General features: G+C 35.6%; 3 protein-coding genes and 2 non-coding genes across 5 annotated transcripts; 2 read left to right on the top strand and 3 right to left on the bottom strand.

Moving 5' to 3' along the window:
- Positions 1-3,673: 3,673 nt before the first annotated feature.
- Positions 3,674-3,761, bottom strand: LOC122018345. Its single transcript, XR_006121756.1, has one exon. It is a non-coding gene; the product is annotated as a small nucleolar RNA snoR118 (small nucleolar RNA).
- A 75-nt stretch (positions 3,762-3,836) lies between these two features.
- On the bottom strand, positions 3,837-3,910 carry LOC122018330. Its single transcript, XR_006121743.1, has one exon. It is a non-coding gene; the product is annotated as a small nucleolar RNA R66 (small nucleolar RNA).
- A 647-nt stretch (positions 3,911-4,557) lies between these two features.
- Positions 4,558-5,280, top strand: LOC122016266 (calcium-binding protein CP1-like). The gene has a single exon (XM_042573502.1). It carries the CDS (start codon positions 4,632-4,634, stop codon positions 5,127-5,129), a length of 498 nt encoding a protein of 165 aa, XP_042429436.1. The 5' UTR covers positions 4,558-4,631; the 3' UTR covers positions 5,130-5,280.
- On the bottom strand, positions 5,220-19,366 carry LOC122016265 (protein SUPPRESSOR OF QUENCHING 1, chloroplastic-like). Its single transcript, XM_042573501.1, has 7 exons — positions 18,890-19,366; positions 18,639-18,739; positions 18,482-18,538; positions 18,274-18,368; positions 12,040-12,139; positions 5,864-5,922; positions 5,220-5,521 (listed from the first exon to the last, which is right to left on the bottom strand). Exons 1-7 carry the CDS (start codon positions 19,269-19,271, stop codon positions 5,383-5,385), a joined length of 933 nt encoding a protein of 310 aa, XP_042429435.1. The 5' UTR covers positions 19,272-19,366; the 3' UTR covers positions 5,220-5,382.
- Positions 15,769-16,603, top strand: LOC122016267. The gene is made up of 2 exons (XM_042573504.1): positions 15,769-15,909; positions 15,995-16,603. Exons 1-2 carry the CDS (start codon positions 15,844-15,846, stop codon positions 16,388-16,390), a joined length of 462 nt encoding a protein of 153 aa, XP_042429438.1. The 5' UTR covers positions 15,769-15,843; the 3' UTR covers positions 16,391-16,603.
- Positions 19,367-19,570: the final 204 nt, after the last annotated feature.

Below are 19,570 nucleotides of genomic sequence, written 5' to 3'. Positions count from 1 at the left end.
TATTCCTTCACGTGTCTCATCTACCAAAATAATATTATCTGCAAACAATATGCACCACGGTACTGTGTCTTGAATGTGTGCAGTGAGTTCGTCGATAATTAGTGTAAAAGGATAGGGACTTAGGGTTGATCCTTGATGTAACCCTATCTTTATTGGAAATGCTTCAGTTACTCCGCCTGAAGTCTTTACTCTAGTCATTACATCCTTATACATATCCTTAATTAGTTCAATATATGTTACGCTAACACCTCTCTTTTCTAAAACTCTCCATATAATTTCTCTTGGACTCTATCATAAGCTTTTTCTAAGTCAATGAATACCATGTGTAGATCTTGTTTTTGCTTCCGATATTTTTCAATTAATTGTCTAAGGAGATATATAGCTTCTATTGTCGACCTTCCAAGCATGAACCCAAATTGATTTTCTGTCACTATGGTCTCCTTCCTTAATCTTTTTTCTATTATTTTTTCCCAAAGTTTCATAGTATGACTCATTAGTTTAATACCCCTATAGTTTGCACAATTTTGTATGTCTCCATTGTTCTTATATAAGGGAACTAGAGTACTTATCCTCCATTGATCAGACATTCTTTTTGTTTTCAATATCATGTTAAATAATTTTGTAAGCCATTCAATACATTGTTTCCCTGAACACTTCCATACCTCTATCGGAATATCATCTGGTCCAACAACTTTTTCATTGTACATCTCATTTAAAGTTTGTTTTATTTCTGAAGTTTGAATTCTACGATAAAAATTAAAATTTCTATGCTCATTTGACCTAATTAAATTACCTAAGTTAAGTTGGTCACCTAAACCTTTATTAAAAAGTTGATGAAAATACCTCTTCCACCGTTTTTTTATTTCTCCATCATTTACTAATACATATTACATTCATCTTTAATACATTTTATTTGGCTAAGATCTCTTGTTTTCCTATCTCTCACTTTAGCTATTCTATAAATATCTCTTTCCCCTTATTTTTTATTCAATTTTTGATATAACCGTTCAAAAGTTTCATTTTTTTGCTTCACTTACTACTTTTTTAGCTTTTTTCTTATCTATTGTATATTTTTTTAAGTTTTTCTCGTTCTTACAAATATATAATTCCTTATAAGCTATTTGTTTTTCCTTTACTTTCTCTTATACTTTTTTATTCCACCAACAAGATTTTTTACTTAGTGGTGCATGTCCCTTTGACTCACCGAGTACACTCTTAGCTACTATTTTCAACTTTAATACCATCTTATCTCATGTTGTATTAGAGCACCTAATGCTTGTATTTCTACCTTCTCCTTAAATATATTTTGTTTCCCATCCTTTAACTTCCATCACTTATTTTTAGGAATTAAATATATTTTCTTTCTATTGATACTATGTTTGAAACGCATATCCAACACTACTACCATATGTTGGTTAGTTAAACTTTCTCAGGGATGACTTTGCAATCTTTACAAATCTTTCTATCCTTCTTCCTAACTATAAGAAAGTCAATTTGCGATTTATTATTCCCATTTTTAAATGTGACTAAATGTTATTCTCTTTTCTTAAAAAACGTATTAGCTAATATAAGGTCATATGTTATCGCAAAATCTAATATAATTTTTCTTTCTCATTCCTTGTTCAAACCCATAACTCTCATGTACTCTCTTATTCCTAATTTTAGATCACCTCCTATTAAAATCATTTCACTTGGTGAAATATTTTATAATATTTCATCTAAGTCCTCCCAAAACCTTAATTTAATATTTTATCTAATTCTACTTATGGTGCATATACGCTAATTATGTTCATAGTTTATTTCACGATTATTATCTTAAGGACTATAATTCTATCCTTTTTTCTAACTACTCCTACAACTTCATCTTTTAACAAATTATCTACAATGATATCCACTTTCTTGCTTTAGTCGCCTTCTTGGTATTAAGAGTTCAGGTGAAGCTGGATCCCGGGCAATCTAACCTCAGAGGCTCCGTTTCCTATTTCAAGAGAGAGTCTGTCATCTACCGAGAATACTATAGCCTAGCGATTAGTGGAGAGTGTAGAAGCTATAAGCCTAGCCGTTATTCATTTTGTCTCTTATACACACAAAATACTAATTTTTTCTTTTAATCATCATATCTACTACCTTCATTAATTTACCAGTGAGAATTGCTATATTTCATGTTCTAAATCTTAGATTATTAATTTTTCTATTATATTTGTTATTATCTAACCTATGATGTAAAAACTTTTACCTATTTAACACTACACCCAAATTTTTATGGAAATGTAACGATCCTTGCTGAAATGTTACAATCGAATCCTATAACGCGAACTCTTGCATATTTATCACTACACCCGAATTTTAAAGATATAACGATCCTTGTCGAAACGTTACAGTCGGACCCTACAACACGTTTCTTTCAGAGAATACCTAACATTAGCACAATAATTTAATAGATTCATTCATTGAATATTTGTTATAATTTAAAACTAACTGACTACCTAACGCAACTATCCTTTATCCAAACTTAAAACCGGCCCTGACTAGTTATCATGGCTTTACCAAATATAATCTTACATGAAATTTATCCTTTTATACAAATTTTCTTCAATAATCTTTTAAAATAATACTCTTTAATACCTCTTTAATGCCTTACATTAAAACTCAAATTCAATACTTACTGAGGTGACATACATCCAAACTAGACAAATAATATTTAATTTATAAATATTAAATTATAACTCAAATGTATAAAAAAATGACGTTTGAAAAAAAAGGAAATTACAATGTTAGTCAGAGAAATAGGAAGAAAATTACAGTCTTTAATCCTGATTTTAATAATTTTAAACCTAAGATGCTTATTTCTATAAATAAAAAAACATATCCACTCATTTTTACTAATGCTCATTAATAATTTTAAAACTAAGATGCTTACTTCGACAAATAAAAAAAACATAACTACTTTTTAATCAAAAGTCATTTAAACTAAATTGTTATAATATTCATTACAAAATATTAAAATCAAAATCTCAGAGCGTTTTGAATTCATACAAGGAATACAGAAAATAATTGGATTACATTGAAACAATTTTCCATTGAAAACCACACCTATCAAGAATGCTTCCATAAAACAATCGAGGAACACGTTTATTTTTAAAAGGATGTATTCAGAAGCAAAACAAAAGCAAATCATAATTATTCAAAAATAAAATCCAATTTTAGCATAAGGTAATGATGCCGCGAACATCTCTTAAAATTTAATGATAATAGAAAACATTGATCGTAAAAATTTGTCTCCAAAAAAAATTGTCATTTATGAAAAATGGCACGGATCATTCTATTCTTCTATTTAGATTCACTTTTATTTATTTTCAATAACCTGCGACAAAAGCTTCACCTTTCATTATCTTTATGTGGACTGGTTGAATAATTCCTTTCAAAGTTAGAATTGGACAATGCATTTAAATTGTAAATGCAAGAGCAGATTTGAACCAACTCATTGGCAACTAGTTAATTTACAAATTCAACACCAGAATACTTTGTGCCAAACCCAATTAGCATCTACCATTCTTATATTTTTATTGAAATTGAACTGAATAAAATAAATCATAATAAACTAGAACTCATAGATTATAAACACATAATAATAACTTCAATAAATTGAAAAGAAATGCAAGAAAATAAAATGAAGTCAGACAATGCTTTCTAGGCAGATGCATATCCGTCAAGCCAAATGCAGCAAAACTGCTCGGAGCCCAGTGCATTTCATCATCCAAACAAAGAGCAAAAATAATGCAAAATAGAGAAGGGGAACAAATTAGAACAACGCGAAGATCAAATAGAAGAAGGTTGCCCTCAGAGTCATGCTTGTAGTTTTCATCAGAAGAAAGAGATCAGGTCTCAAAGATTTCATGCCATCATAGGACCGCAAAGGAAAACCAAAACCAACTTCTTAACATAATCAACAAAAAAAAATGATCTCGGAGAAAACATTCGCTGCACCGCAGAGAAATGGAGGGGAAGCGACTCAAAATCTCCTGAAAACCTAATTTCGCCGGTCTATAAAACCAACCCCCGATTGATAAAACAGAGATTAGCTCATCAGATGGGCTCTCACAAATATCAAGAAAAACAAACATCGAAAAACTTGAAATAAAGATAGAAGATTGAAGATGCAAAACTTGATTAGGGAGCATCGAGGACGAAGCGTAGCCTCGCTGCTGCCATCGCCGCTATCGCCCTTCTTTGCAGAGGATGAGTTCTCGTACTCTTATGGTTCGGCCAGTATTTATAGAAGTTCTAGAAACTAGGGTTTCCTTCGTCGGGGTCTAGTTTGACTCTGCATCGCATGAGATGACGTGGCGAACATCCATCGGCTGATCTCACCGGTCACGATTGGATTCCGAACCGGAACCACAAACCCACTCGCTGACGTAATCGATAACGTCACATCGTCGGAACCTTCAGACCTAATGCCGTCTGAATACGAGGCAACAGCTTCCTCCCCAAGCCACTGCGATTACGACGCGAAAACTTGCTATTTATAGTAAGCCTCGGCCATCTTCAACCTCGACATCTAAAGAACGCGTGCCTCCGAAGAATCTGGACTCTTCGTCTCCCTCCTCCGCCCTTTTCGGTAATCGACGATGTGCCCCTCCGGCCGCCCGCACCGCAGCGATCCCTCGCCCTCCGCCGCCTCGCGAAGCCTCCGCCCGGCGTTCGACGTCCTCGACGCCGACCGGGACGGGAGGATCAGCCGCGACGACCTCAAGGCTTTCTTCTCCTCCTCCTCCGGCCTCGGCGCTGCGCCACTCTCTGAGGAGGACATCGCATCCATGATCTCCGCCGCCGACGCCGACCGCAACGGCCTCGTCGAGTTCGAGGAGTTCGAGCGCATCCTCTGCGGCGGCGGCGGCGGCGGATCCGCCGCCGTGCTGGCGGAGGCGTTCGGCGTGATGGATCGGGACGGGGACGGGAAGCTGGGGTTCGGAGATCTGAAGGCGTACCTAGAGATGGCGGGGCTGCCCGCCGACGACAACGACGTGCGGGGAATGATACGAATGGCCGGCGGCGACGCCACCGACGGGGTGAGCTTTGACTCCCTCCTCATGATCCTTGCCGTTGATTTCTCCGGCGCCGCATGAAAATTTTGTGATCTGCTTGCTTCTTTATTAGCTGTCTGCGACAGCATGAAGCCCGTCGATCGGATACTTGAATTGTGGCAAAGAGCATTGTTAGTGCGGAATTGTCTAATTAGATTTCATAAATAAATGACGCATCTATTGTGCAAATACACGACTATTAACGTCTTTCCAGAGTCCCAGGCATTCCCAATGATGAGGAAAATTCGATACTTTGCCATATTATTACAGAAGCAAAAAATCTCTTCTGTTGAAGCTAAACGCTTTGATCAAGAGAATGCTGTCCACCATACAGGACATCATCGATTGAAACATTCCCTATCTGCTTTCTTATAAGAGATGGACCAGCTTGCTGCAGCTTGTCTTCGGACAATGTCGTGGTAACAGCAATGCACCTGCAAATGATGCAAGAATAGTTGGAATTTTAGGCATTGGTGATGATCGATCCAAGAAATGAAGTCACTGCAAGGTGAGAATTGGTGGAACCTAGCATTTCGAAAGAAGTCGAATGGAAATTGGCGCCAATTTATCAGTAAGCTTATTCTAGTCTATAAATAATTCGGAAATTGCCAAAAGGACGCACCTACTAATCAGAATTGATCAAAAGACGTCTCCTTTTGATCAATTCTCAACTTTAGATGTCCCCTCTGGGCAATTATCGTAAATAAATTAATCCTAATATAATGAACACTAAGCATTGAATCCACATTTCGATTAAACAAGATTTTAATGGGCACCTCATCCGAGCAGCTTTTGCAGCTTGGACGCCAGCAAGAGCATCTTCAATCACAATACACTGGAAAACATTTGCAGACAGTAAAACTTCATATCAAGGAAAACTACAATAATTCAAGGCAAATATATTTCTCTTGCATTTGAATAAGTACAAGGTTACTTAGACAACTACAAATTACTTAACCGATCCAATAATTCAACGCAAAATATTATGAGTACCTAAATATAGAGAAAGCCCATAGACATCTTCCCTGGTTTCTAATATCTAATTTTAAAAAAAAAACTAAAACTAATTGAGAAATTTTATAGACATTCCATCATTTTGCAACACCTAATGAAAATCTAAAAACTACTTAAGACTGGCGACATGATTTATGATGCAAGAATATTGAAAATCACTTGTTTTTGGCACAACATAATTTCAGCCCTTGTCCGAGCATTTGGGATTATGAGTTGTTGACTTGTGAGGATTAAGCAAGCAGTTACATACAAGATGATACCGACATAATATGGCTGTTAATATTATGTCAAAGTGATATTTCTTGAGTATATGCTATTTTAAAAGTTACTAGAAAGTACAAAATCATATATACAACATCCACATTAGCTTCCCTAAATTACCTTAAATTTTATATTTTACGTAAAAAAAATCTTTGCATCAGCAACCTTATCCATTTCCTAAATTTAGATTTCATGAAAAGTAATTCTCTAAATTTAGGGAATGAAATCTATTCCCTAAATATTAAAATATTATTTAATTTGAGAGAGAAAAAAAAATGGATTAGGTAATGAAAAGTAGATATTAAATAGGGTGAGAAAAAATTTAAAAAATGGAAGAGAAAATGAAATAAAATAAAATAAAGATAATGAAAATTTTAGGGTAGTTGATGTAGTGTGTAGTGAAAAATAATTGTCTAAATTTAATAAATGGATTATTTATTCCAAATTCTAGATATATTATAGAGAAACTGATGTAGATGCTCTTATACACGAGCACTTTGGGGTAGTTCGAATTAGGGGTGTCAAAAATGAATCCGATCCGCCAACCCGACTCGAGTTGATTCGAAAAATATCGGGTTCAAGTTGGGGGGTTTTGGGGTCAGGTTCGAGTTGGAGATTTTCAAGTCAGGTTCAGGTTGATCAGAATTGACTCGGGTTAATCCGAATTTAAGATTTAGTGAATTTTTTTGGAGTTAAATCAAATTTTATTTTAAAAATTAAGATATTTTTATATGTATTAATATCATGTTAGTATGATAACGATAGAGTATTGATATAAAAGTGAAGAATTATAGGGACAGTAACAAAAAAAGTCATTTTTAATCGGGTTATTTGAGTTGGTCGGGTTTGGGCTCGAGTTTAGGGGTTTCGGGTTGTATTCGGGTTCGGATCATGTTTAGATTGGGATTTTTTATAAAAGTTTTTTCAATTCGATCTGACCCACCCGAATTGATACCCCTAGCTCGAATAGCTAATAAAATAGATTAAGATGGTATGGATTCTAAAAGAGGACCACTAGATTCTATAGCTAGAAGAGTTGAATCTATTATAGGATAATTATTAAATGGAGAATAACAACAACAATCAAATCTTATCTCATTTGGTGGGGTCGACTATATGGATCCTACTACATTATTGAGCTCTATCTTGACTATATCATCATTTACATTTAAATAAATTTATCTTGTTTTATCGTTGCTAATCAAGTTTTCTTTGATTTTTCTCTTCCTCGTTTGATGTGCACATTTATCATAATTTTATATCGCCTAACCAGAGCATTTATTGGTCGTCTACATATATGTCCATACCATTTTAACGTATCTTCCAGAGTTTTCCCTCAATAGTTGCAATCTCGACTCTCTCTAATATTTTCATTTCTTATCTTGTCATCCTTGGTCTTATATAGAATACAAGCAGGATGGGTGAAATGGAGGGGAGCGTCGAGTGTTTTATGTCACCGTAAAGTACCTCTTAAATTTAAAGATAAGTTCTATAAAACTGCAGTTAGACCTGCTATGTTATATGGAGCTAAATGTTGGGCTATGACTCGAGCACATGAGCAGAAGATAAGAGTTGCAAAAATGAGAATGTTAAGGTGGATGTGTGGACATACGAGGATGGACAAAATAAGAAACGAGAACATTAGAGAGAAAGTCGGAGTTGCATCTATTGAGGAAAAACTCCGAGAGATACGTTTAAGATGGTACGGACATGTACTTAGACGACCAATAAATGCTCCAGTAGGCGATGTGAAAATATGATAAACATGCATATCAAACGAGGAAGAGGAAGACCAAAAAAGACTTGGTCAACAACAATAAAACAAGATAAAATTTATTTAAATATAAATGATAATATAATAGGAAATAAAGCTCAATGCGTAAAAGGATTCATACAGCCGACCCCACTTATTGGGAAAAGGCTTGGTTGTTGTTGTTGTTGTTATCATCTTGTCGTCCTTATATATATATATATATATCTTTACAAGTCTCATCTTCTACTTATGTGCTCGAGTCATAGTCAAACATTCAACTTTATATAACATAACAGGTTTAATCGTAGTTTTGTAAAAAATTCCTTTTAGTCTTATAGATACTTTACGATCACAAAGAACACCTGACGTTCTCTTCCATTTCAACCATCCTATTTGTATTTTATGTAACATATCTCGCTCAATCCTTCTATCCTTTTGCAAAAATATTGTAAATACTTAAAACTCTTAGTTACAAACAACTTATCATGTCTTATCTTACTAATCATCTCCTATCTTAACAATTATCTTATTATATCTAACGAGTTTAGCATTTACTCCTTCACATGTCTCATCTACCAAAACAGTATCATTTGTAAACAACAAGCACCATGGTATTATATCTTGGATATATCTAGTGAGTTCATCCATGATTAGTGTAAAAAGATAAGGACTTAGAGTTGATCTTTGATGTAACTCTATTCTTATGGGAAACACTTCGATTAATCTGCCTGATTTTTTCACTCTTGTCATTATATCCTCGTACATATTCTTAATTAGTTCAATATACGTTAAATAATACTTTTATTTTCTAGAATTCTCGATATAACTTCCCTTAAACTCTATCAAGCTTTTTCTAGCTTAATGAATATCATGTGTAAGTTTTGCTTCAGTCCCGATACTATTAAATTAGTTGACTAAGAAGATATATAACTTATGTTGTCGACATTTCATGCATAAATCCAAATTGATTTTTGGTCACCGTGATCTCCTTTCTTAGTCTTTTTTTTATTACTCTTTCATAAAGTTTCATTATATATGACTCATTAGTTTAATCTCTATAGTTTGCATAATTATGTACCTTTCCTTTAACTTTGTAAGTCATTTAATACATTATTTTCCTAGATATTTTCATACTTCTATTGGAATAAAAAGTCCAACTATTTTTCTATTTTTGCATCTCATTTAAAAGTTATTCTACTGTTGAAATTTGAATTATACGATAAAATTTTAAATTTTTATACTCATTTGATCTATTTAAATTAACTAAATTAAGTTATTCATCTAAACCTTGATTAAAAAATTGATGAAAATACTTCTTTTATCATCCTTTTATTTCCTCATCATCCAATAGTACCATATTGCATTCATATTTAATACATCTTATTTGGATAAAATTTCTATCATCCTCTTTCGCTTTAGCTATTTGTAAATATCCTTTTCTCATTCATTTGTATCCAATTTTAGATATAAGCGTTCATAAGTTTATTTTTTACTTCATTCATTGCTTTCTTGAGCTCTTTCTTTGCTACTGTATACTTCTTAAAATTTTCCTCGTTCTTACAAGTGTATAATACTTTATAGGCTATTTATTTTTCCTTTACTTTTTCATGTACTTTCTCATTCCACTATCAAGATTCTTTATTTAGTGGTACACAACCCGTTGACTCACCGAGTACACTCTTGGATATTATTTTCAACTTTAATGTCATCTTATCCTATGTCATATTCGAGTCGCTATCTATTTCTCCTAATACTTGTTTTCCTACTCTCTTCTTAAATATGTTTTATTTTCCATCTTTTAGTTTCCACCATTTAATTTTAGAAGTTGTGCACATTTGCCTTCTATTGATATTATGTTTGAGGCGTATATCCAATACTACTAACCTATATTGGGTAGTTAAGTTTTCTTTAGGGATGACCTTACAATCTTTATAAATTTTTCTATCCTTCTTCTAACCATAAGAAAGTCAATTTGCGACTTATTATTCTCACTTTAGAACGTGACCAAATACGCTATCGCAAAATTCAATATAAGTTTCCCTTCATTTATTGTTCTAAACTCATAATCCCCATGCACCCTATCATATTCTTTATTTTTTACTTTTTACTCTGACATGTTCATTTAGATCTCCTCTTATTAAAATCATTTTTATTAGCGGAATGTTTTGTAATACCTCATCTAGATCATCCCAAAACCTAGATTTAGTGTTTTCATCTAATCCTACTTGAAGTGCATATATACTAATTACATTAATAATTTATTTCTTCACTACTATTTAAAAATTATAATCCTATCCCCTTTCTAATCACTTCTACTACTTCATCCTTTAGCGAACTATCTACAACAATACCTACGTCATTTTTTTTATTTTACTCTTTTATGTGTACCATAATGTAAAATTTGAATTCTCTATCTTTGTCTCTCTCCTATCTATTTAGTCTCTTATACACACAAAATATTAATTTTTCTCTTAATCATCGTATCTACTACCTCCGTATAGCGTTCCTAGATTTCATATTCCAAATCTTCGAGAATTAGTTTTCCTATAATATTTATTCTTAGTGAACAGTGTGAGAACTTTTACATATTTAACATTACACCCAAATTCTCATAGAAATGTAGTAATTATTGTCGATACATTATCATCAGACTCTGTAACGCGAACTCTTACATATTTAACATTACACCCGAGTTCTCATGGAAATGTAGCGATTATTATCGATATGTTTCAGTCGGATAATGTAACATGAACTCTTGCATATTTAGCATTACACCCGAATTTTCATAGAGATGTAGTGATCCTTGCTGAGACGTTGCAGTCGGGCATGTATTCCTTCCGAAAAATAACCTAGCATTAGTACAATAGTTTGATCGACCAATTCATAATATTTGCCTGAAAATCCACGCTAGCTAACAACCTAACGCGCAACTATAGCCCTTTTTCATCCGAGCTTGGGATCGACATTGGTGGAGTTTAGTAGATGGAGAATAAAAAAAATAGTCAAAGTGATAAAAATAATAATAAATTTGATTCCAATATTACTATTGATACAGTATTGAATTGAGTTAAATGGTCCTAAGTAGTTGGGACAAAACAACTTATCTTCATAATGATGAAGATGATGATGTGTTAATTCTACAAAAAAATCTAAATATAAATTAAATTATAATTCAATTTTAATATTTAATTTACTTTCATAATATGATCCAATTGAATCTAATCCTATTGTACTAATGAAGTCCTTATATCAGTATAATCCTTTGAATTAGTTGGTTCTTACTCATCAAATTCAAATAATCAAGGAACAAAGACTTGAGCTACAGAGCAGGACCATATAAGAGGAACACTTTTCCAACCTTTGAGTTTTGTTTAGGATAATAGCAGTGGAAAAGAAGGAACACTCAAATAGTGTGCAAAGTCACTTTATATTCGACATTCTTGTATTCTTAATCAAGTCACCTTATTTACTTGGATAAGGTCTAGATCAGCTATAGCCTAATGGTGTAGAGGCATGCTATTCCATCTGAAACAAATTAACCCTGATTCATTTTTTAGCAGATGCACAAGTTTGCACAGATGCATTTAGTCTTTCTTTGTCACATGATAATCGCATTTCAAAAGCATCTTTTATAGAGTAAAAAAATCTCTATACTTGAAAAGACACATCTCATAATCATGAAAAGACAAGCATGTCGATTATGAAAATGCACAACAGGTAGAAAGTGCGAATCATTGCATCCCAAATTACAATCTGATTAATATGTACTACAAAGAGAACTGTAGCTGTGGATTTTCTAGTGGAAAATTTTTCAAATTATAGAAGGATATATTGCTGAAAAAAAACAATTGTTTCGAGTTTCATGTCAAAAGTTTACTAAAATCATGTATTATTTGTATCTTGAAGAATCGTGATATGAAATACCTCTGATTCAGGTACATTCAAGTTCTTTGATGCAGCTAAGAATATATCTGGAGCAGGCTTCAAATTCTCAAAAGCATCAGCAGATACAATTGCATCAAACCTGATATCCATAAGACATTTCAGATCATTAAATTTATTGGCTTTGATAATTATAGGAAAGATAAAACCTCGATAATCATGTGTGCCTAAAAGAGCTGTCTTAAAAAATGAGCTGGGAAATAGTATCGCCAAGAATAATGGTAACTGCCCTAATTGCATAAGTTGAGAAGAAATGCTAGAGCATAAAAACTTCAATTTACCTTAGCATTGCCATAGAAACATTATCATACCACTGAATATTTGATTATAGAAAATAGAAATTAGTTTACACAAGACCTAGCATACCTCGCTCAATAAATCTCACAGGTGATAGTACCACGGGGTAGTTAGGTCCTGTTGTGTTTGATCCATGTGTCTAAGTGTGCAGGAACTTAGGAACACAAGAAATCAAGCGGAAGATGCAGCTAGCGAGAAGCAGTGTTGCAGATTTCGGCCTAGGCGGCCGCCTAGGCGCTAGGCGGCCCCTAGCCGAACCGAAAGCCTCCTATTCGGCCAAATTAGGCGGTACTATTTATGTGCGGTTCTAGGCGCCGAATAGGCGGTCTGTTCGGCCTAGGTGCCACCTAGACTAAACAGATTTTTTTTTTGTTTTGGACCAAACCCTTTTTTCTATAATTATTTATGGCCCAAAAGCTCAAAACTACTATGTTTCTTTCCACAGCTCCAACCCTAATCTCGCTGCACATCTCTCTGCCGCCCACCCTAATCTCGCTGCACATCTCTCTGCCGCCAACGTCGTTGCGTTCCACCCTTCCACCGTTCTCTGCCACGCCTCGCTGGAATCTCTCCGGCGCCCTAATCTCTCTGCATCAAACTCGAAGAAGCAAGAATCTGCACCACTGGTGAGTTCTGATTTTTCCATGCTTTTTGCTTGCCTTCTTGCTTCCTCTTTGATCCTTCTTGGTTCTTCAATGCTCTTGGTGCTTCTGCCTTCTTGCTTCTTAGTTCTTCACTTCTTCTTTGATGCTTCTTGGTTTTCTTGGTGCTTCTGACTTCTTGGTTCTTCAATATTTCTTGGTTCTTCGATGATTCTTAGTGCTTCTTCCGTCTTGCTTCTTCTTTGATGTTTCTTGGTTCTTCGATGCTTCTTGGTGCTTCTTCCTTCTTGCTTCTTCTTTTATGCTTCTTGGTTCTTTGAGTGTACTGTGGCATTTTTTTCCAGAACCAAAAGATTTTTTTTTCATGCATCAGTCAGAAATTAGTTTCTTGGATTTTGAGACCTGATGCCCTTGTTGAGCCCACCATTAAGCATTCTTCTAAACTTGTAGCCACCCAACTCATTCTCTGTGAGTATTAATTGTTAAAGTTATGTTGAACAAGTGAATATAAACCTCATCAAACCAGCTCTATGAATAATTAGAAGTGGGAAGGGGAAGGAGAGATTCATTGAGTTGATTATCACATGCAATTTTTTGCTTTATTACTGGTGACTTGAAAAGTGAAGTAAATGAATGTTAATGGAAAGATTGGGATTAAAAATGTAGGAAGGTATTCTGTATGTTACTCTTCTTGTTTGGTAACTTTTCATGGAGAGTAGGTATTCTATTAGTTAATTTAATTGTCTTAGATATTTTGGTTTTGAGGACTTTTGCATGCTTATTATTTGGTCATTTGATTTCACTTTACACATTTTTTCCTTTCTCATGTGCGCATTTGTGCATTACAACTCCATTGATCCAGACATGTAGACAAATGCTCATTTCTCCCCCATTCCATTCCTCCTATTTCATTGGCCTGCTACTATTATGCAGTTATGGCATCTTCAACTGCTCCCGAGGGTTCGGGTTCGAGCTCGGTTAGTGTTTCTCAAGCTTCTCAAGATTGTGAAGTATTAAAACGAAAATCGAATGATGTTGGATGGGTGTATGGGATGTTAATTGATGCAAAGAACTTGGACAAAGTCAAATGTATTTTATGTGGGAAAGTTATGTCCGGAGGAGTTTACAGAATAAAAGAACATGTAGCACACATAATGGGAAATGTGTCTGCATGTCCAAAGTCTTCAAAAGATGATCAAGCTAAGTGTAGGAATGCAATTAATGAGGGAAAGATGAAGAAGAGAAACAAGAAAATTGAAGAGGAATCTTTAAGATCGGATGTGAATATTCGAAAGAAAAGACATTGATGTGGATGAATTTCAAGAGTCTTTTGGGACCATGAAGCCATCACGTACCCTTGGTCCTATGGATAAGTTTTCAAGTGTCATTAACCCTGAGACTTCTTTGAACTTAGCAAAGAGCAAGCGAGAACAAAACATCAATGATGCTCTTTTCAAAGAAAGAACAAGTTTGGTTAAAGAATATGTCTGTAGATGGGCATATGAAGCTGGTGTTTCTTTTAATGCTGTTGATAGAGATAGCTTTAAGGTGATGATGGAGGCGATTGGTCAATTTGGGTCAGGGTTTAAACCTCCTACTAGATATGAAATGAGCGAGCCATATTTGAAGAAAGAGGTTGACAGGATCAAAGGCTTACTGAAGACAAGTGAAGAAGAATGGAAATTGAATGAGTGCTCAATTATGACAGATGCTTGGAGTGACAGAAAAAGGAGGTCAATTATGAACTTGTGTGTCAATTCTAGATTATGTACCGTTTTTCTTTCCTCTAAAGAATCTTCAGATGAAACTCATACAAGTCAACTAATTTATGAATATGTAGAGCAATGCATTCAACAGGTTGGTCCAGAAAATGTTGTTCAAATAGTAACTGATAATGCCTCAAATAACATGGGAGCTGCAAAGTTGTTGAAGGAGAAGAGGCCAACAATCTTTTGGACCTCATGTGCTACTCATTCTATAAATCTTATGCTTGAAAGCATTGCAAGTATGGCAAGGTTCAAGAAAGTCATTGATCAAGCCAAGGCATTAACTATATTTATTTATGCTCACCATAAGACCTTGGCATTGATGAGATCATATACAAAGAAGAGAGATATTGTGAGACCAGGGGTGACTAGATTTGCTTCAGCATTTCTAACTTTGCAAAGTTTATCTGAGAAAAAAAGTCAATTAAGGGCAATGTTTACTAGCACTGATTGGGAAGAATGCAAATTTTCCAAGAGTGTTAAAGGGAAAACATCTTACACAACAGTGTTGAGTATTGGATTTTGGACTGGTGTGTCATTGTGCTTGAAGGTTTTTGCACCTTTGGTGAAGGTACTTCGAATTATTGATGCCGATAAGAAACCATCTATGGGTTTTGTGTATGGTGAGCTTCTGCAAGCTAAGGAAGATATAAAGAATGCTCTAAGTAATGTTCCAAAAAACTATCAGCATATTATTGATATTATTGATGCAAAGATGAAAGATAGGCTCGATAGTCCACTGCATTTGATGGCTTATTTGTTGAATCCTTTTTATCATTATAAGGATCCGCTTCTTTATTTGGATCAAACTGTCTCAATTGGGGTCATTGATTGTATGGATGTTATCTTTTTTGGGGATATTGATATGCAAAATATCATTTTAAGTGAGGAGTTACCCATGTATAAGAAAAAGGAGTCTATCTTTGGGAAGCCCATTGCAGTAAAAGCATGTTCATTGAATGATGACAAGTTTGGTCCAGGTAATTAAATAAATATTCATAATATTATTATTGTTTGAGGTTATTAATATTATTCATGTTATTGACTTATTTTTTTATAATTACGCAGCAAATTGGTGGTCGACTTTTGGTGCATTGACTCCTAACTTGTAGAAAATTGCTATGAAGATCCTCTCTTTAACTACTAGTTCATCAGGGTGTGAAAGAAATTGGAGTACATTTGAAGGGGTTAGTAACTTAAAGTCTTAAACTATTTTAATACTAATAGACTAATAGTTCATTATGTTCTCATAAATATTAATTGTATTTGTAGGTGCATACAAAGAAAAGGAATAGACTAGATACACATCGATTAAATAATCTAGTCTTTGTTCAATTCAATGCAAAACTGATGAACAAGAAAAATAGGGAGAAAGAGAGGAATATTGAGGTTCTTCTAGCAAATGATGCAAGTTCTGCACAAGATTGGATTGTTGATGGGGCTGATGATGAAGTTGAACACGACACGGGCATGACTTGGAAAGTTGTTAGTGATGCTATGGGAGCAGATGAAGCGCTTAGGCCTAGAAGAAGTAGTAGACTTAGAGAACTTGATGAGGATGACTTTCAATCCGAGAGTGAGGAGGAAGTGAGTGTGTATGAGTTTGATTTTGAATCAGACGAAGAGCATGTCATAGAAGAATATGGAGAAGGAGAGGAATTTTCCTAAGGATTTGTAGTACAAACTGATGTTATGATTGTTATCTTTGTAGTATGTACTTTGTAGTTTGTAGTTTGTACTAGACTACTAGTTTGTTTCCATGTTTTTTTTCCTTTGAAGTTGGAACTTTGAATACTTTGATGCTATTTGCTATTTAGCTTAGGCTACTTGATGTTCATTTTGGTATCACTTGCTAGTTGTTACTTGTTTTGAATTTTGGTATTTCATTGAGATCAATGTGCATTTCACATTTTCACTAAAAGATCATATGGTATCTAGAGCGCCTAAGCGCCGCCTAGGCGCTCTAGGCGCTAGGCGCCAGTCGAGCGCCCGACTGGTGCCTAGCGAAATCTGCAACACTGGCGAGAAGGATAGCACAGGAATGAACTCGACGGGCTCGATGCATCCGAGGGACGAGAGGCTGCGGAAGAGTACACTGGCGGACGAGAAGGACACGCACGGCGGTCCGAGGGACGAGAAGCCGGGAACGAAGGCTGCTCGAGGAGAAGGTCGGAGTTGGGTTTGGATGAGCTCAACTCCAGTTAGCTAAAGCATCACTCACACAAAGTGATCAGCAAAGGAGCTAATCTGTCGTATGAAAGGCACCTTCCATGGTTGGAAGGCGCCATCGATGAACAATATAAAGACGTCTTCCAACCTTTGAAGGCACCTTCCGATAGTCATTAGCCGCGGATAGAGTTTTATCCGTAGGGGATAAAACTTATCTGATGGAAGGTGTCTTCCATGGTTGGAAGGCGTCTTCCATGGTTAGAAGGCGCCATCGATGAACAATACGAAGGCGCCTTCCAGCCTTTGAAGGTGCCTTCTGATAGTCATTAGCTGCGGATAGAATTTTATCCGTAACGGATAAAACTTATCCGATGGAAGGCGCCTTGGACTTCATTGGAAGCGCCTTCAAGCTGCAGATGAGTATTTCAAGGGCTATAAAAAGACCACTAGACCTAGGAAATAATCAACAACTAAACTACAAGTCTTGTATTCACTTCCTAGTCATTCTGTGAGTTGTCAACGTCTGTAAGAGACTATTTTGCCTTCAACAAAGGAGTTTTTCTAGTGGATCTTTCTTCAACGCCTTGGATTAACAACCACCTAGGTTGTAACCAAGTAAATAGATTATCCTCTTACTTTTCTTTAGTTGTTCAGTTTTATTATTCTTTTTATTATTATTGTGCTACTAATCAAATCAAAAGAACGAGAAAGGGTTTATTCTTTTTATAGGCAATTCACCCCCTCCCCCTCCTCTTGCCGGCCCCGCTGCGCCAACAACATGTACATCCAAAAATCAATAGGAAAACTTTTCAACAAAAAATTTACATAATTAAACAACATAAAATATCATGTAATCCACATGCAAATGATAGGCTACATTTCAATAGAATATATCTGCAGATAAACCTCAAAAAGATCAAATAATTAAATGTTCCAATTATAGGAAAAGTGCTCATCTTCTCAAATCAATGACTAGCAAAAGATTAAGAGAGATAAGAATACATGCCTTAGAAGGAAAAAATTATCTTCAGTATGATGGGTTTTTTCTTCTTCTTTGCACAGGGCAACTGAGAAAAGTGGCAGGTGATATAGACCAGCCTTTTAAAGTTCCTTCCTTATGTTGGTTGGTTCTTTGGTGTCATATAATTTTTTTTTTGTACACAGATCTAATAGAAGTGAAAACAATAATTGATATGCTAAAAATAAAAAATGTGCACATAATTAAGCCTTTATGGTGTATGGTATAGTAGCAAGAAATTCACGTATATTCCTCAGAAATATGCAAACTAACTCTAGGCAGGACAGAACCGACATCATAATGTATAAGATAGTCTAAATCATCACAGCCAACAAAATAGACAAAGAATTCAAGAGCTACTGACAGAGAAACAGGCAGACCAGCAGCAGCCAGATTTGCATCAACCTTGATCCGGTCAGCACTAGAAGCAACAGCAACCTTAAGTCCTCTTCTTTTGCACTATCATCGAGTACATCAAACCAATAGCTTCATCAATTTAGTAATGGTTAAAAAAATTGGGAAAAAAATGATAAAGGGACGCCTACTGCCACTTAAATTCATGAATAATATACCTCCGTGATAAGTTCAAGACCTCCAGGAAATCCAATTCCTGCCTCCGGCTTCGCATACTGCAATGAGACAAACAAAATTTAAATTTTGGATGCAAGATCCAAAATAATTATCTAAGATATCTGGTTCAAGCAATGTAGAATGATCATCTGTTAATACCTTAGCAAGGTAAATTTCGAAAAATCGTTTTTTAGCAGCCTCTGGATCGAACCCTTTCACTCCCTTCACTCTGGCAACACCTCCAAGAAAATTGGCCTCGCCTAAACCATTCGATTAATACAAAAAAATCGTGGGAACAAGGAAATCAGATCAATTTTACGTTAATAAAAAAGCTCCGACAATAAACAATCACATCCTGACACCAACAAATTTTCTCCGAGAGAGATCAACAGGGAAAAGGAGAAGCCTACCCGTCCCCATGAAGGGAATGAAGTCATCGGTGGTGACGGAGACGCCCATGTCAGCAAACACATCGACCGCCGCCAGCCTTGAAAGCTCTTCGCTATTGCAAAGGACACCGTCCATGTCGAAGAGGACGGCGGATACCTTGCCCCATTCCGCGCCCTCCTCTCCCACCCGGACCGCTTCTCCTTCCGCCTTCTGCGAGGGAGAAGCGAGAACGACGGCCGCGGCACTAGGACCAACAGGCATCAGATCCAAGCTCAGTGGCGTGCGGCGGCGGAGAGCGGAGGCGGAGGAGAAGGTTCCAGAAACGAGAGAGTGAGGAGAGTGGGGAGGGTAGATTCGGAAAGAAACAGTTTGAAACGCGAGGGTTGTGAAACCTTGCGCCATGTGGCTCGTCGAAGAGCGAAGGGAGACGAGAGGCGTTAACAGGCGCCGGTGAGCGAGATGACTAAAATACCCTTCAGCGTTGATAGCCACTAGATTGGATCAGGATTTGGGTGGTCGATTTTTCTCAATATTTGTGAATGGGAGCGAGTAGGCTATCCGATCTTTGTTAAAAAAAATAATTAATAATAATAATAATAATAAAAGAATTTGCAAATTTAGTTAGTCCAAAATCATCGTTGGGTCAACTAAGATAGTAAAATTTGACAAATTTGTTGGTGCAATGTTACTTTCAGGCCGTA

The sequence above is a fragment of the Zingiber officinale genome, chromosome 8B, assembly GCF_018446385.1.
Source record: "Zingiber officinale cultivar Zhangliang chromosome 8B, Zo_v1.1, whole genome shotgun sequence".
NCBI lineage: Eukaryota > Viridiplantae > Streptophyta > Magnoliopsida > Zingiberales > Zingiberaceae > Zingiber > Zingiber officinale.
Note: the sequence above shows the minus strand (reverse complement) of the source record. Positions and strands in the feature narration are given on the sequence as shown.

Coding starts and splice junctions, on each gene's coding strand:
- LOC122016266 (XM_042573502.1), top strand. CDS start 4,632: ATGTGCCCCTCCGGCCGCCCGCACCGCAGCGATCCCTCGCCCTCCGCC.
- LOC122016267 (XM_042573504.1), top strand. CDS start 15,844: ATGAAGATCCTCTCTTTAACTACTAGTTCATCAGGGTGTGAAAGAAAT. Junction 15,910..15,994: donor ATTGGAGTACATTTGAAGGG/GTTAGTAACTTA, acceptor TTGTATTTGTAG/GTGCATACAAAGAAAAGGAA.
- LOC122016265 (XM_042573501.1), bottom strand. CDS start 19,271: ATGGCGCAAGGTTTCACAACCCTCGCGTTTCAAACTGTTTCTTTCCGA. Junction 18,740..18,889: donor CATTCCCTTCATGGGGACGG/GTAGGCTTCTCC, acceptor CGAATGGTTTAG/GCGAGGCCAATTTTCTTGGA. Junction 5,522..5,863: donor GCAAAAGCTGCTCGGATGAG/GTGCCCATTAAA, acceptor CATCATTTGCAG/GTGCATTGCTGTTACCACGA.